At 35.8% G+C, this 19,037-nt stretch overlaps 1 protein-coding gene across 1 annotated transcript in view; it reads left to right on the top strand.

The window, feature by feature from the left end:
* LOC128638748 (IgGFc-binding protein-like) overlaps positions 1-15,390 on the top strand; it is a 38,064-nt gene extending 22,674 nt beyond the window's left edge. The window contains exons 4-18 of the mRNA XM_053690885.1: positions 251-818; positions 968-1,560; positions 1,926-2,499; positions 2,876-3,075; positions 3,263-3,404; positions 4,573-4,901; positions 5,255-5,828; positions 6,277-6,875; positions 8,485-9,049; positions 11,596-12,191; positions 12,394-12,964; positions 13,086-13,285; positions 13,927-14,298; positions 14,587-14,870; positions 15,064-15,390. Of these exons, the coding sequence (XP_053546860.1) occupies positions 251-818; positions 968-1,560; positions 1,926-2,499; positions 2,876-3,075; positions 3,263-3,404; positions 4,573-4,901; positions 5,255-5,828; positions 6,277-6,875; positions 8,485-9,049; positions 11,596-12,191; positions 12,394-12,964; positions 13,086-13,285; positions 13,927-14,298; positions 14,587-14,870; positions 15,064-15,073 (6,177 nt within the window). The 3' untranslated portion in view covers positions 15,074-15,390. The remainder of the gene's footprint in view (positions 1-250; positions 819-967; positions 1,561-1,925; positions 2,500-2,875; positions 3,076-3,262; positions 3,405-4,572; positions 4,902-5,254; positions 5,829-6,276; positions 6,876-8,484; positions 9,050-11,595; positions 12,192-12,393; positions 12,965-13,085; positions 13,286-13,926; positions 14,299-14,586; positions 14,871-15,063) is intronic.
* The last annotated feature ends 3,647 nt before the right edge of the window (positions 15,391-19,037 follow it).

The raw sequence follows: 19,037 nt of genomic DNA on the forward strand, positions 1-19,037 counted from the left end.
CAAGTCTATCAAAAGAACTGAAATAAGGGGGCAGTCTGCAGACACTTAGATACAATGTAATTAGAGGTACAACGTGTATTATAACTGTTTGTGCAAAACTGGGGAATGGGTAATAAAGGGATTATCTATCTTTTAAAACAAATTCTGGTATTGACTGACCCCTTTTAAATTTTGTCTAATTTTCTTTAAAGAAATTTACTTTACAATGCTTTAAAGATTAAAAAAAAAAAAAATGTTTTTGTCTCCCTAGTTAAATGGAGTCCTGACCAATCTTCCATTCTCTGTTGACAATGGTAAACTCTCGATCTACAAACAAGGCTTCAATGCCATTGTTCAAACAAGTTTTGGCTTAAGAGTCACCTTTAACTGGGAAAGCTATGTTGCTGTCAAAGTTCCCAGTTCTTATTCAGGAGCCTTGTGTGGTCTTTGCGGTAACTTTGATGGCAATAACAACAATGAATTTATAATGAAGAATAGCCAAGTTGCTGCAAATCCAACACTCTTCGGTAAAAGCTGGAATGTCAAAAATGTACCTGCCTGTTCAGAAGAAGATATGGGAGACTGCTCCAATCTAGCAGAAGTTGAATTACGTGAACAATTTAACTTGGAAGGCTGCGGAATCCTCCTAGATAAGTCTGGGCCTTTTAGAGAATGCCATGAGAGGGTAGATCCTAAAGGTTACTTCAAAGACTGTGTTTATGATTCCTGCTTCTACAATGGACGTAAAGATATTATATGCAAGGTTGTTGCCAGTTATGCAACCACTTGTCAAGATGCTGGTGCCACAGTATACTCCTGGAGATCAGCTATGTTCTGCAGTAAGTTTTATTTGCATAATCAGTGTTTGGTTGGTAGGTTGGTGTAAGACCTAGTATTTTTAGTTTAACTAATAAATAAATTGGGTAATGAATGGCCATTAAACTGCTTTCATAGTCCACTTTTTTTTTTTTTTTTTTTCCCCCTCCAGGTCCAAACTGCGGTAACAATAGCCACTATGAAGTTTGTGCATCTGGGTGTGCTCCAACTTGTCTAACTCTTTCTCCTCCACTGGGATGTGACCCTAAATGCTCAGAGGGTTGTTCTTGTGATGATGGCTTCATTCTCAGTGGGGGCGATTGTGTTCCTCTTTCCCTATGCGGTTGCAGTTACAAAGGTCAATACTACAAAACTGGGCAAATCTTTTTCCCCAGTGGATTATGCAGTCAACAATGTGTGTGTACAGCTAGTGGGGTGGAGTGTAAAGCTTTCGCCTGTATCCCCAATGAAGAATGTAAAGTGGTTGATGGAGTTCAGAAGTGCCAGGCAATTGGTTCTGCCAAATGTTCTGCAGCAGGTGATCCCCATTATCGGTCATTTGATAGCCGTGCATTTGACTTCCAAGGTACCTGCACCTACACTCTATCAAAGACTGTCACAAACAGTGAAAACTTGGTTCCATTCAACATCAATGTGAAAAATGAAAAGTGGGGCAATGGGAAAGTGGCTGTTACAAAGTTGGTGGCTTTTGAAATCTATGATTACACTCTAGTCCTTCAATATAACAACAAAGGTCGCATCTTGGTAAGTCAAACTATGCACTGCAAAGGAGATCTCATGAACTGTTTACAATTGGAAATATTTAACTAGTTAATAAAGTGTCTTAAATTACTTTCAACTTTTATGGTGAGAATTGGTTAACCATTACAACACATCCTTCAAATATAACTTATGTAAAACAAAACGAATGCCTTTTGTATAGCATAGTGGACATGCCTCCAATTTATAGGAATTGTTAGGTTTATAGGGGGAAAATGCATCTGAGTTGTATGAAGTGGCTGGAGGTTTGCAAACAATTTATGGGCATCTTGGGTATCTAGATTGTAGATAGAGGTGTCCTAAAATGATTTTTCTATAAAAGGATTTTCTCTAAATTGTTTGTTTCTTAGGTCAATGATGTATTCAACAACCTACCATTAACCCTAAAAGATGGCAAAGTACGAGCCTATCAGCATGGCCTGAGATTCATCATTGAAACAGAAGCTGGAGTGCAAGTTAGCTATGATCTAGTTTATGATGTCTTGGTTAGTGTTCCAGGAAACTACAAAGGCCAGTTGGGTGGCCTATGTGGTAACTATAATGATGATAAGAATGATGAGTTCCAGCTTCCAGACAAGAGAGTGGTTTCTGATGCTACTGCCTTTGGGGCATCATGGAAGGTTCAGATTCCAGGTGTTTCCTGTGATGATGGATGTGGTGGTGATGGCAATCCATGCCCATCTTGTGATGACAAAAAAAGAGAAATCTTCAAAACTGACAACTACTGTGGTTTCCTTAAAAAGAAAGATGGCCCTCTGAGTGCTTGTTATGCCACAATTGATCCTGACCTCTATTTCAACAACTGTATATTTGATATGTGTGCTGGAGATGGAAGCATCCTATGTAAGAGTATCCAGAGTTATGTTGCTGCATGCCAAGAAGCTGGTATCAAAATCCAGCCATGGAGAACCGAATCTTTCTGTCGTAAGTTGTTTGTGTGGTTTTTTTTTTTTTTGGACAACTTGAGAGGAAACCAATGGATTCAATAGATTAATATATTATGAGTCTAAAGTGTTGAGGGATAACTATAGCCATAATCTAAAACTATATAATAAACATTTGTCATGCATAAAACTTAATTTTAGTTTGAAATATCAGTTTGTAAATGTAATTTTAATAGCTGCCCACAGTATAAATTCTAATATTACTGTTTGATGTCTGGCTTGCTATAGAATGGTTAAAATCACTGCAATTGGCAGATTGGATTTTGGTTTCTGTAATATGTTTAATTTATCCATTGATGTTGTTGGAGATTCTCATCTTCTCCCCCCCCCCCCCAAATTCTTCAATCCAAAATTAGCCCAAAGCTGCCCAGCTAACAGCAAATACAAGATCTGTGCAGATATCTGTTCCGTCACATGTGCTGGCATTACTGACTTTAATAAATGCCCTAACACCTGTGCTGAGGGATGCGAGTGTGATGGAGGATTTTTCTTTGATGGGCAAGGCTGTGTATCAATGGATAAATGTGGCTGCTTTGATAATGGCAAATACTATCAGGTGAGTACACTTGTGCATATTCTTCCGGCTACAATTTGGCTTTTAGATTTTTTTTTTTTTATGCTTTAGTAATGTTGTAGTTAAAGCTAGCAGTGTTCATGTTTATTTTATTTGAATTTACTACCAATTGCAATATTAAAGCATATGTGATCTCCATTGTAATTGTGATACAATTTAATGTCTGCAGCCCAATGAGAAGATCTTATCAAGTGATTGCAAAGAGGTCTGTACCTGTAGCCAAGCTGGTGGGCTCCTATGCCAGCCAACTGGTTGTGCCAGTGATGAAAGATGTCAGATTAAGGATGGTATTGTTGGTTGTGTCAATATAGGTAAGAATACTGTAATATGCTATCATAAACAGTGAACCTTCTCTCTCTAATGTCAATCATAGGCTATGATTTAGTTGATAGGCTAGCATTTACTGAATATGAAGGTTACAAAGAGAAAAACGCAAATGTTAATTTTATTAGAGACCTGGCAAAAAATAGAGGGGGAAAGAACAAGACAATTGGCCTGGGTTCTATCTCTCAGAAGCTGTATTTGCCAAGTCCATTAGCTGATAGCGTTTGTAAACAAGATTCTTAAAAATATGCCAAAATGGCATGCTAAATCCAATGGACTTGGATTTTGATGGCTAACCTTGGCTCCTCAGTTTTGGAACTACATTTCCTCATGATGCTCAACTAGACTGCACAGTACCTTAGCATCATGGGAAATATAGTTTCCAAACATCTGGGGTGCAAAGTTTAGCCATCACTGTGCTAGGGAGAGCACTGTTAAACTAAGATTTTTATCTTAACATGTAGTTATGAGTAATCAAAGGTTGTTTCTCATTGGCTATTAAAGCTTTATTATAAACGATCAAAATTGTTTATGAAAGCATAGATGGATACAATTGGTTTTCCAGAGTTTTGTTTTTTAATTATGAATCCATCCTGTTTGTATCCTACTTTTGATTTCTTGCTAAATTTTCTTTGTGCATAATATGTCGATTTATATTAAAGGAACAGTCTACTTGAAAATGTTATACAAGATAGATAATCCCTTTTATTGGATAATCCAACACTGTTACATTAATACTTCCTCCCCCCCCCCCCCCCCCCCCCGAATGCATTGTCTAAGCCTCTGCGGGCTGCCCTTTCTTGTCTTATTGACAGACTTGCATTTAAGCAAGTCAGTACTGACTGGCTTAAATGTACTGATAAATCCACAGGAGTGAGCACAATGTTCATCTATTTAGCACACATTAAATAGTGCTGTCTAGCTGTGAAATAAATTGTCAAATCACTTAGATAAGAGGCAGCCTTCAAGGGCTTGGAAATGAGCATTTGAGTCTACCTAGGTTTAGCTTTCAACAAAGAATATCAAGAGGGAAAAAAAGCAAATTGGATGGTAAAAGTAAATTAGGGAAGTTTAAATTGCATGCCCTATCTAAATCTTGAATTTTAATCTCGACTATACTGTCCCTTAAAGAGAACTCCCATTCTATTTTTTTAGATCCATGCAAATCTGTGAAATGCAGAACCAAGGAGACCTGCAAAATCCAAGCTGAGAAACCGGTCTGTGTCCCTAGCTTCACGGGTACCTGCTGGGGATGGGGTGATCCTCACTACCATACTTTCGATGGCTATAATTTTGACTTCCAAGGAACCTGCACATACATCCTATCTAAATATATTGGTGATGACCCAGATTTGGTACCATTTACAATTGAGGAGAAGAATGATAACAGAGGGAACCAGGCAGTCTCCTATGTGAGACATGTCAATGTCTACATGTATGGATACAAGATCTCCATTGTGAAGGGGGAATTTGGAAAAATTAGGGTAAGTTACTTTATCAACATTTTTGTTCTGAAGTAAGAAAATTATGAGTTGAAAAACCATCTGTAGTTTTTTTTTTTTTACACTCAGTCAATTTAATGAAAAATAGAGTGAACATTTCTAAACTGCATTATAAATGCAACATGTCTGTCACTTGAAGCATAATTTAAATCCGAAAACATGAATCTGCTTTTCCTTGAAACCAAAAGTTCTTAGCTCAGACCTGTGGAATAGTCGGATATGAACTGAAATAAATTTTATCCACTAACGGTTGAATTAGTAACGTCTTTGCTTTTTTCAGTGTTGGTGGCTGGTTGTTTAATACCATTGTAAGATTTTTTTTTTTTTTTTTTTAGATAAATGATGTAATCACTAATCTTCCAGTGACATTACTGGATGGAAAAATCTTTGTAAGCATTAGTGGTCTCAATGCCTTGCTGAAGACAGACTTTGGGCTGCAAGTGACCTATGAGTATAACTGGCATGTGGTAGTCTCTCTTAGCAGCAGCTATTATGGAACTACTGGTGGTCTCTGTGGTAACTTCAACCAAAATATTGAAGATGAGATGCTTACAGTAGACAACAAATTGGTGACTTCAATCACAGAGTGGGCCAAGAGTTGGAAAATCAATGACAGAGGCGCCTTCTGCTGGGATTTTTGCTCTGGGAAATGTCCAATATGTGACAATACCAAGAAGAGCCAATATGGATCAGAGCTTCAGTGTGGTCTTATCAGCAAATTTGGAGATGGACCTTTCAGAGAGTGTCACTCTAAAGTTAATCCTGATAACTTCTTCGACAGCTGCTTGTATGACATCTGCATTAATGGGGGTGCTAAACAATTTTTGTGCCAAGCACTTGGTGCCTACGCTGATACATGCAGGAAACAAGGAGTTAAAATCTATGATTGGAGAACGCCATCTGGATGTGGTAAGGAACAAACATAGTTAATAAATATATTGTAGAAATAATGGTAAGAGGTAAAGTTTATTAAAAGCACGTAACATTTTTAAAGTGGCTAGAATTAGGTTTGTGTTGGCATGTTGATAACTAACCTAGCTGCATAGCACACACATTTGCTGCTAGCCATAACTGACCTCAATCAGATGAGATATACATACTAACCAAGGGCTTTGTTGTATACATGTTTCCCAATATGGTGCTTATTTGCTCATCTACCACATGTGATAAATGACAAGCATTTACTGCCTCACATTACATTTGTATGTTCTGTGGAACAAAATAACTCATTGCTATTTGTTTTGCACATATCAATTGTAAAGCCTGTGAGAACTATAATCAAACTAAACATGAAGTAGAAATGTATTAACATGGCTTTGTATGTAAAGTTTTTTATTAAAATGACCCTTTATTTCAGGTCTGTCCTGTCAAACAAATAGCCACTATGAATTCTGTGGCAATGCCTGTCCAGCTACTTGCACTGACCGAAATGCCCCAAGCGAATGTACCAGTACTTGTGTGGAGACCTGCCAATGTAATGATGGCTTTCTACTTAGTGCTGGTAAATGTGTCCCTGTCTGTAGCTGTGGTTGCAACTATAATGGTGCCTACTATGAAGCTAACCAAGAATTCTGGTCAGATGACAATTGTCGTGTGCTCTGCAAATGTGACCCATCCTTGGCCATGGTGGTTTGTAAAGAGACAAACTGCAAAGCAAGTGAGAAATGTCTCGTTGTCAATGGAGTCAGAAGATGCCACCCAATAAGCTTTTCTACTTGTTCAGCATCTGGTGACCCTCACTACAGCACTTTTGATGGAAAGAGGTTTGACTTCATGGGTACTTGCATCTACCAATTGGTTGGTGTGACCTCCAATGATGTAACTCTTCCCCTATTCACTGTCAAGGTTCAAAACAATAATCGTGGCAACAAAGCTGTGTCCTACACCAAAGTTGTCACTCTAGAAGCTTATGGTTTGACTATAACCCTCAGTATGGATTACCCCCGTCGTATACTGGTAAATATGCATTTAATGATATATATATTGGTAATGGAATAGTTTAGAACATTTTTGTGTTTATTGATATATTTTTTGAGTCAAGTTTGGGAACATATCAGATAATAGAACTACACCTCAAAGGTTTTACTTTGCTGGTCCTTCCATCCTATTTGCCTAGTAAAGTTCATGACCCCTGCAACTGATCTTAGTTTTTAGGTATTCGACAAGCTATCTAAAATAGTTTTTAAATTGCTTTTGTGTGGGTATAGATATACGCACAGTATGAGATGTATGTAATACACAGTATGCAGTATACAGAATGTGTAAAACCTATCTGTCGAGATAATATTGGTAATCTTGTTAAACCATGTGTAAAATATCCAATAGTATCTCTCTCTAGATGAAGTCGATATATCAATGTAAAATTCAGTACTTGGTTAGAAGTAAATACTCATCGCTGCCCCTCTAAGGAGTAAGGTAGAATCTTTCTCAAAGTAGTTGCTACTTTCGATTTGTGGGAGGTTATCTATAATCAAACCTTAAAGTTGTAGACTGAAATAGAGTAGAGTGTGCTTGTGTTTTCCAAGTGTAATGATTAATTTGTGCAGTGTTAGCGCAAGTTAAAAAAAATCTTACTCACAGGAATTAAGATGAATAAAAACCTAACGCAAAATAAGTCCCTCGTTCAGGCATCAACCTGTCTGGTATGTGGTCCTCTGTTCTTTCTATTAGCTGTCCAGCAGATAGTGGGAAAGTTAGAATTCCCAGATACAGCATAGTCAGGTGCATATAACCTTTTATATGGAACCAATGAAGATAATTGTATGCACCTGACCATACTGTAACTGATTTGTAACTCTTACCCCACTATCTGCTGGACGGCTAATAGAAGGAACAGGGGACCGCATGGCAGAACGAGGGTGAAGCCTGGACAAGGGATTTGTTTTTCACTTTGTTTTTTATTCATCTTAAATGGAGATTAAACACTTTTGTAGATGGTAATATAAAATTATAGTGTTGGTAAACTGCAATACAGTTTCATTGTCCCCCTTTTCCTGCAATTCCATTCTGAAATTGTGAGTATTTCAGTTCCTGTTAGAAGGGGAAGTGCAGAACACGGTTATATTCCCCACAGCCATTGTCTGTATACTGTAGTGACATAAATTTAACTGTCCCCAATTGACCACAACAGAGAAACCCAAGTTACAATATGACAGCTCCCATAGACACACATTTTACACTTATTTTGTTAATATTTAAGCTAAAACATCTACAGGTTACTCTCAAAATCTTTTCTTTGACCGCTTCATTCTTTCTAGCATTTATTTAGTGTGTAATGTCCCTTTAACTCCTGTGAGTATTTTTTTTTTTTTTTTTCACAAATCACTACAGTTTTCACAATAGTCAAATGCACTTGTGTTTCCTATGCTCTGATGGTGGACAATATTAACATATATGCACTTAGTAGAATGCACTTGTGTGTACATGTGTTAAACTTACTGCAACCATTGGAACAATTTTATTCACAATTATAATCTATCCTTCACATAGACCTTTCCCTGCAAAAGCAGCATTTTGACAACTTTTTTGCATTAATCTGTATCCTGTTCTTTTATTACTGTTTCAGGTTGATGGCGTTGTTACCGCACTACCATTTTACTACCAAAGTAACCAAATTGTAGCCTACATCAGTGGCAATCAAGGAGTGATAAAAACAGACTTTGATGTTACTGTAACCTATGACTGGTACAGTTATGTCTCAGTGACTTTACCAAGCACTTATGCCAATGCTGTTGGTGGCTTATGTGGCAATAACAACAAGAATCCCAATGATGATTTCACCATAAACGGAAAAGAAGCTGCAAATTCCGTACAGTTTGGTGATAGCTGGAAAGTAGAGAATGTCCCTGGTTGCTCACCTGAGTGTACTGGAAAATGCCCTCTGTGTTCTGAAGCTCAAAAACAAGCCTACAAAACTGAGAAATTCTGTGGAATCCTCACCAAACCCAGTGGTCCATTCAGCCAATGTTACGCTACTATTGACCCAGCTCCCTATTTCAATGATTGTGTTTATGATGCATGTCAGTACAGTGGTCACCCATCCTCATTCTGTAATGCCATTGGTATCTATGTGGCAGCTTGCCAAGCTGCTGGTGTCAAAATACAAGAATGGAGATCGGCCACCTTCTGCCGTAAGTTATTCACTATTGAGATTCATCATTACGTTACATGCTATGCTTTAAACCAGACAAGTTACATTTTAACTTCTCCAAGCAGATTTTTATATATATATATATATATATATATATATATATATATATATATATATATAATATATATATATATATATATATATCTCTCTATCTATATATATCTCTCTATCTATATATATCTCTCTATCTATATATATCTCTCTATCTATATATATCTCTCTATCTATATATATCTCTCTATCTATATATATCTCTCTATCTATATATATCTCTCTATCTATATATATATATCTATATATCTATCTATCTCCGGTCAAAATATAAATACATATATATCTATATATCTATCTATCTATATCCGGTCAAAATATAAATACATATATATCTATATATCTATCTATCTATATCCGGTCAAAATATAAATACATATATATCTATATATCTATCTATCTATATCCGGTCAAAATATAAATACATATATATCTATATATCTATCTATCTATATCCGGTCAAAATATAAATACATATATATCTATATATCTATCTATCTATATCCGGTCAAAATATAAATACATATATATCTATATATCTATCTATCTATATCCGGTCAAAATATAAATACATATATATCTATATATCTATCTATCTATATCCGGTCAAAATATAAATACATATATATCTATATATCTATCTATCTATATCCGGTCAAAATATAAATACATATATATCTATATATCTATCTATCTATATCCGGTCAAAATATAAATACATATATATCTATATATCTATCTATCTATATCCGGTCAAAATATAAATACATATATATCTATATATCTATCTATCTATATCCGGTCAAAATATAAATACATATATATCTATATATCTATCTATCTATATCCGGTCAAAATATAAATACATATATATCTATATATCTATCTATCTATATCCGGTCAAAATATAAATACATATATATCTATATATCTATCTATCTATATCCGGTCAAAATATAAATACATATATATCTATATATCTATCTATCTATATCCGGTCAAAATATAAATACATATATATCTATATATCTATCTATCTATATCCGGTCAAAATATAAATACATATATATCTATATATCTATCTATCTATATCCGGTCAAAATATAAATACATATATATCTATATATCTATCTATCTATATCCGGTCAAAATATAAATACATATATATCTATATATCTATCTATCTATATCCGGTCAAAATATAAATACATATATATCTATATATCTATCTATCTATATCCGGTCAAAATATAAATACATATATATCTATATATCTATCTATCTATATCCGGTCAAAATATAAATACATATATATCTATATATCTATCTATCTATATCCGGTCAAAATATAAATACATATATATCTATATATCTATCTATCTATATCCGGTCAAAATATAAATACATATATATCTATATATCTATCTATCTATATCCGGTCAAAATATAAATACATATATATCTATATATCTATCTATCTATATCCGGTCAAAATATAAATACATATATATCTATATATCTATCTATCTATATCCGGTCAAAATATAAATACATAGATGAATTACATCTTTTAAATAGAAACATATTTGCAATATACATATATTGGCAAAAATGCTTTTAGTAAGTTATCACTGTTTTAGTGTTAGCATGTTTTATACTGCAGCTGCTCAGAGCACCAGTGGGGCTTGTATCATGTCAGCAATAAACAAATTGAGTCATTACCAGATGGCACAAGTAACAGGCTCTCTGAGCAAGTGCTGTATTTAAAATGCTGGTGCACAGTCCAAAGAAAACAGCAGCACTCACCAATTATGCAAAAACTTCCATCTTTATTGGGGTATTCAAAGAATAAGACACCGCTTCTGACCTCTAGTCCTTGGTCATGGTGCACGGTGCATACTTAAATACACTTTTGAAAGGGCTATAGCTTTTAAAAAAACATTTTACCAATACATGCATATTACAAGAATGTTTCTATTCAAAACTGAAATGCTTCTATGTAGATTTCAGTTTTGGCTGGAATGTCCCTTTAATGCCCATGTGGTTGACTGGGAAATTTCCCTTCAATAACCTTAAATAGGGTAATTGTGATTTAACAATTTGTGTTTAGTGCTTATTCTGTGATGCATACTAAAGTAGCAGGTACATTGTTACAAATACTTTTGCCTTCATAATTATTTCAATTACTATTAAAAAAAACAAAACCCTTACTGAACAGGTATTACGTATTTGTGCCTTACTCATTCCTACAGCAATATTTCTTAATGGCTGTAAAGAACACCCACAGCTCTAGTAAATGCCCACACCCCTCCACATGCACCAAACAAATGTTTAGGACACAAGCACTAAATTATTTTAAAATGTAAACCTTGTTCTACAAATGTTTTAAACACCAAAGGTTCTGCAGTGTTTTTGTTAGACATTTATTATTTCTTCAGTAAAGGATAATAGAATTTTTAAATTATTGTTTTTTAGCGGAATTCTGTGCACCAAACAGCCACTATGAGTTGTGCGGAAATGGCTGCCCTGCAACCTGCCATGGTCTCTCCTCACCAGCTGGATGTGACTCACCTTGTATGGAGGCCTGCTATTGTGACAATGGGTTTATATTAAGTGGTGATAAATGTGTCCCTATTGCCAAATGTGGATGCGTCTACCAGGATAAGTATTACCAGAAGAATGCAGTCTTCTTCCCTAAAGGATTATGTGAAGAGAAATGCAAGTGTGGAGAAAATGGAGTTGTAGTATGCAAGCCTCAAAAATGTGGGCCCAATGAGGAATGCACAGTGGTTAATGGAGTCTGTGGGTGTCGACCAACAGATTATGGAAGTTGTGTTGCTTCTGGAGATCCACACTATATTTCCTTTGATGGTCTCACTTTTGATTTTCAAGGAACATGCACCTACACATTTGCAGAACTTGTGGAAGAAGACTCCGGTCTAGAAAAGTTCTCAGTGGTTGTGGAGAATGAGAGCTATGGAAATGGCAAAGTGGCTGTAACAAGGCTGGTGGTCATTTCTGTCTATGGTTATACAGTTGCCATTGAAAGAGGAAAGAGGTCAAGTGTGAAGGTTTGTTTGTGTTATATTTGTTTAATCTTGCACATCCTAAATCGCCTAAATGTCATGCCAGTATAAGTTTTGGTTGCAAAATGGTTTCTTCAATTACCATTTAATATTCAGTCTTTGTTCCTAAGCTGTTGCCAATAGTCCTACAACTAAATTGTCCAACGGGGTAAATATTTACATGTTTATAATGCATTTTCATTCATAGGTTGATAGAGAGATCATAAAATTGCCTCTTACTATTGATGATGGAATTATCTCTGTAAACCAAGAGGGAAATAATGTTGTTCTTCAAACTGACTTTGGCCTAAAGCTTCTTTATGATGTGGTTTACCATGTTATCCTGAATATCCCTGGTTCATATCGTAGTAAAGTTGGAGGTCTCTGTGGCAACTTTAATGGAGACAAAAAAGATGAATTCCAGCTTCCCAACAAGCAAGTTGTCAGTAATGTCAATGAATTTGGGGTTTCTTGGAAAGTAAAAATTGAAGGTGCTAAATGCAGTGATGGCTGTGGAGATCAATGTCCTGTGTGTGAAGGGCCCACAATCCAACCTTACAAAGCTACATCGTCTTGTGGTATGATAACTAATGCAGCTGGACCATTTAAAGCATGCCACTCCAAGATCAGCCCAGTTGAATACTTTAACCACTGTGTCTATGATGCTTGCGCTGCAGATGGGAAGGATGAAATAGTGTGCAAGAGCATTCAGGCCTATGCAGCAGCCTGCCATACTGTTGGTGTAACCATTGTCTCTTGGAGAACTAAAACCTTCTGCCGTGAGTACGATCTTAAGTGCATTGGGTTGTTTTTTTTTTTTTTTTTTTTGTTTTTTTTTGGGCAGTCTATAGTTTCTAAACTGATGTATGCAGCTTTCACATGTGTTTTTATTTTTAACAGCAATGACCTGTCCAGCCAACAGCCACTATGAACTTTGTACCAGAACCTGTGAGAACACTTGCTCTAGCCTCATGGCCCCACTAACCTGTACATCACGTTGCTTTGAGGGCTGTGAGTGTGACGCCGGCTATGTGTTTGATGGAGACCAATGTGTTAGTATGGATCAATGTGGTTGTGTTTTCAACGGCAGATATTTCAGTGTAAGAATTTATTTTTATTTATTTAAAAAATTCTCAGCTATACCTTCTATTTAAATGTGTATTTATTTATATCACAGAAAAGCCTTCTGCTTAAATACAAGTTTTAAAAAGACCACAGTTGCACAATTCAGATTAGATTCTCAACAAAACCTTTATATATTTGAATATACATTCATACTAAGTAGTGGTTGGCTGATATAAAAAAATATTTTGTTTAGCTTTTGATCAATCCTATACACTATTTTAAATACAAAGTTGTAATGAAATGTGTAGCTCTACCAAATAGAAGTACATCAGAATTCTAATGATATAACTTTAAATATTTTAATAGAGAACAACTTTTGGTAGTCTCTAATAAGCAATTTTTAAGTTTGGAGATATATATAATTTCTCCCCCCCCCCCCATCAAATTCTATGAATAAAAATGTGCGCATATAGAATATAGTGCACCTATTAGAACTAAATGTAATATATATTTATGTGTAGTGAAAAACTATGCCTTAGCAGTAAATAGAGTAAGATTAAAATACATCTAAGCAAACTAATCTTACACAGAAAATTATTAAATTGTTTTTCTGCTTAATTTCTTAACCTCCTGTTAAGAAAAACTTTCACTAAACTAAAAATAATCTTTTGCACAGGATGGCGATTCTTTTGTTACCGCTGATTGTAGCTTGCAATGCACGTGCCAGGATGGGGTAACGCTCTGTGAGGCTAAGGAATGCCGCTCCAATGAGCGTTGTGAAATTAAGAATGGAAAGAGAGGATGCTACAGGGCGGACGGGGTATGCTCACTGAAGGCACAGATGTTTTCTACCTTTGATGGCATGTCTGGAGGAGCTGTGTCAACTGGAGCTTTTGAGGTTGTTTCTTTGTGTAATGCAGACTCGGAGTCATGGTTCAGAATAATAGCCCATGTTCAAGACTGTGGAAAATCTAAACCATCTGTTGCCATGATCCACATTTTCCTTCACAGTGGTTTGGTAACCATCACTAAAGACAGACAAGCCTGGGTAAGCTATCATTAGATTGTGTTTTTTTTTTTTTTTGTTTTGTTTTTTAAACACCAGTGCAAATCGTTGGATTTCTGCCTTTAGCTTCCATATATCCCAATCATCTCATCTAAAATAAAACCTATTTTCTCTCCAACTTTCCATAATGGAAAATCATTAACAATACCAAGAATAAGAGGGCTATAGAAATTGATTTGTTTTGTGCACTTGCTTAACTTGTCTGAGTGAGCTATGTAAAGTTTTATATAATTAGACACTTGTGGGGGGTTTTTTGGATTTTTTTTCTAGGTGAATGGAAGAAAAACTAACCTTCCAGGAGAAGTTGATTTTCTTGGAGCTAGCATTGGGGACACTTCTGTTTTCGTCCAGTTGGGTGTGTATTTGAGGATTGAGCTGTCGGACAATGGAGATCTAACTCTCACTGTGAGTGAAGAGCTATCTAAAGAGCTCTGTGGAGCATGTGGAAACTTTAATGAAGACCCCTCAGATGACCTCCGTGGACCTGGCAAAGAGACCTTATCTTCCATCATGCAGCTCATTACATCCTGGAGAGCTGTTGATTTCTACAGCTGGTGAGTGACTCCCTTTTATACAGGCAAGATGTCAACCCACAATTGCTTATCACCTTTCATTCAACTAGCCAATCATGACCCCTTTCTGTTAATTACAAGACATTTGCTGATGTGTCCAAAGTTTTAAATATGAACGTTGCTCAACCATACACTTGAATATTTATTTTTTTATTTGCTCTTTTTTTCCTTACAGTGATATGTAAGTTTATGAAGATTCCATGAATCTGTCCTTGACCACTACAAAGCCAGATGTTTAACCCTACATAGGACCAACAGCCTGATAAGAATGTATTCAAATCCTTCCTGTGGACAAGATTTCAATAATACATGATTTTATTAAATCGTTGCATTTTTAAAGGTTCTTTTTCTGCGTCCTTAAGAAAATTGGAAACTAAATACTCTCTTAGAATGGTTGCCAGATATCTTTATGGGGCCTCTTAGCTGAATTTGCTATCTAAATCTGTCTAACAAATGTATGGGAAGAATCGTTACTTTATAAACAATAAAATTGTAAACCATTTATTGTCATTTTGTTCATGTTTCTGCTCCTCATCCCAATTGTTTTTTTATAAAGGAAATATATAAACTTAGTGCACTTCCTAAATAGTTGACTTAAACCAAAACTACTTTGCCTGAACTATTTATCGTATTCCTGAAAATGTTAGTGATTCCCTCTATTGGGTCAGTGTTGCCTTTACTCCACCACAAAGATGCTATTTTCTAAACCCAAATATATCCATGAAAGTTAAGATATTAAACTGAATTTGATATTTTGTTCACATTGAACTTTACATAAAGTAACCTGAGAAATGTAGTACCAATCTAATAACAAATTATACAAATTTCTGATGCAAAGTCAAGGGTTTATTGTCCTTAATGGAGACAGCCCAATAAAATAGGCTACTAGGAGAATACACACAATGGGATTCCAACAATAGTAACTAATGGTAAAATAACCTAATATGTATATAGATATAATGTAAAAGAAAATGGGTCATAATTTATGGTATCCTTTTTTTAGCCAAATCAGAGTTCAAGAACAGATCTGTTATTAAAGGCCAGCATAATTAACTGGAGACATTGGGAATATATGATCTTGGAGAAGAGCATTAAATTAGGATGAATACAAAATTGCAATACCACAGGACAAAATACTGTGCTGGCAACAAAAGAAAAGACATTCAAGCAAAAAAATAAGTGAAAAACTAGAACATCTAGTGAGGGATCAAAATGTTTGACATGAATTAGCCTAATCTTGAAATTTAAGGGACAGTCTAAACCAGAATATTTAGTTTAAAAAAATAATCCCTTTTATTACCCATCCACCAGTTTTGCATAAAAAAAGTTGTATTAATTGACTTTTTACCTCTGCAGACTGCTCCTTATTTCAGTTCTTTTGACAGACTTGCATTTTAGCCAATTGGTGCTGACTGCTAGGTAACAACGTGTTTGTGTGAGAACAATTATCTATATAGAACAGATGAACTAATGCACTCTGGTTGTGAAAAATGGTCAAAATGTATTCAGATAAGAGGCGGCCTTAAAGGGCTAAGAAATTAGCATATGAGCCTACCTAGGTTTTGCTTTTAACTAAGAACATCAAAAGAACAAAGCAAAATTGATAAAAGTAAAATGTAAAGTTGTTTAAAATTGCATGCCCTATCTGAATCATGGGGTGGGGGGGGGCAGGGTGTTGATGAAATGGTTAAACATATAATATATGGAGCCCTTTCCAGCTCAACTGGGGTGCAGCACATATGACATCACAAATGGGCATGCTCAATATGCTTAAAGTAAGGATGGCTAGTACCACCGCCAAGCTGTAACAATATCAAAATTGAAGAAAAATAATTTTTTGGCGGGGGGGGGGGGGGGGGGGGGGGAATTTTGCTACAGATAAATAATTTGATATGCAGCCACTCCTGTGTAACTCCTATTTGATACCTCACTTTACAGACTCGCCCTCAAGGGTCATTCTTTCTGGGGTCAATGGCCCCTTTCCACTCCATCTGTATTCAGAATCAATCTTTCTTTTGGAGTTAACAAATCTGTTTGGCATTTCCTATAAGGATTTTTTTAGGACAGCAGCTACAACTTGGGTTAAGTAGCTAGTGATACTGCTAAAAGGTGGCAGCAGTACAATTTTTTTATTTTAATGGGGTCAAGAGTTTCAGAGAACAAAAGTGAATTGATCAGCTGATAAAAGCATTACTGGATCATTATTGAATAGGAAATGCATCATGTCAGCTATTATGTTCTTATGCAACTTTTTCTTTTGCAAAACAATAACCCATTTATGGGGAACTGTGTCCCTTTAGGCATAACATAGAGCATGGTTGGAGGGACACCATTTCTAGCAATGTTTTGTGTAAACACTACATTGCTGCCATATAGCAGTCAAGATATATTCATGTCTTAAGATTTTGAGGCCTTAAGCATCCAAGTGACTCATAAATAATCAATACTTAAAGTGTTCTAGGAAATAAAACCTCACATGCTTTGATATTGAATACATTTTGTTGGTTTTGGCTTTGTAATGACGTGTGTAGATGGAGGTATTTAATCAGAACTTCAGTCTTTAGTATTGGAGGATTTTATTTTTTATCTACAGGACCCATGAGCTATGTACCCCAAGAGCAGGAATGAAGTCATTTCAGCGTTGTATAGCTGTAACGCAACGTCCGTCTCGCACTCAAAAAAAGACGTGTTTTTTTCATGGGATTCCCCTAGTGCTGCCATTACAAGTTTTGCGGTGAGGCTTAAATGCTTGCGTTACAGCGTATACCGACATGATCCGTACCGCCATCTGAGTCCAGTAGTTATTTATGCAATAAAACTCATAACTAAAGTGTTACAAAGTACACTAACACCCATAAACTACCTGTACAGAGAAGGTATATCTAGCTAATATCAGACTAATGTAAACTGGTACCGAGAAGTCATATATGTAGCGAATATCATCGGGCTACTTTAAACTGGTTCTAAGGCATGTGTAGCTAATATCAGCAGACTACTTTAAACTGGTACCGAGAAGGCATAGGTAGCTAGTATCAGCAGACTACTGTAAAATAGTATAGAGAAGGCATATGTAGCTAATATCAGACTACTGTAAACAGGTACTGAGAAGGTATATGTAGCTAATATCAGTAGTCTGATATTAGCTACATATGCCTTCTCTGTACCAGTTTACAGCAGTCTGATATTGGCTACATATGCCTTCTTGGTACCAGTTTACAGTATTCTGATATTAGCTACATATGCCTTCTCGGTACCAGTTTACAGTAATCTGAAGGCCAGTTTACAGTAGTCTGATATTAGCTACATATGCCTTCTCTGTAAAAGTTTACAGTATTCTGATATTTGCTACATATGCCTTCTCGGTACCAGTTTACAGTAATCTGAAGGCCAGTTTACAGTAGTCTGATATTACCTATATATGCCTTCTCGGTACCAGTTTACAGTAGTCTGATATTAGCTACATATACTGTACCTTCTTGGTACCAGTTTACAGTAGTCTGATGATATTAGCTGCATATGCCTTCTTGGTACCACTTTACATTTGTCTGATATTAGCTACATATGACTTCTCGGTACAAGTTTTACAGTAGTTTGATGATATCGGCTACCTATGCCTTCTCAGTACCATTTTACAGTAGGCTATTAGCTACATATGCCTTCTCAGAACCAGTTTACAGTAGTCTGATGATATTAGCTACATATACCTTCTTGGTACCAGATTACAGTAGTCTGATGATATTGGCTAAATATGCCTTCTCAGTACCCATTTACAGTAGTCTGATATTAGCTACATATGCCTTCTCGGTACCAGATTACAGTAGTCTGATGATATTAGCTACATATACCTTCTTGGTACCAGATTACAGTAGTCTGATGATATTAGCTACATATACCTTCTTGGTACCAGATTACAGTAGTCTGATGATATTGGCTACATATGCCTTCTCAGTACCCATTTACAGTAGGCTGATATTAGCTACAAATGCCTTCTCAGAACCCGATTACAGTAGTCTGATGATATTAGTTACATATGCCTTCTCGGTACCAGTTTACAGTAGTCTGATATTAGCTATATACTCCTTCTCGGTACCAGTTTACAGTAGTCGGCTGATATTAGCTACAGATGCCTTCTCAGTACCAGTTTACAGT

The sequence above is a fragment of the Bombina bombina genome, chromosome 8 (assembly GCF_027579735.1).
Source record: "Bombina bombina isolate aBomBom1 chromosome 8, aBomBom1.pri, whole genome shotgun sequence".
NCBI classification, from domain to species: domain Eukaryota; kingdom Metazoa; phylum Chordata; class Amphibia; order Anura; family Bombinatoridae; genus Bombina; species Bombina bombina.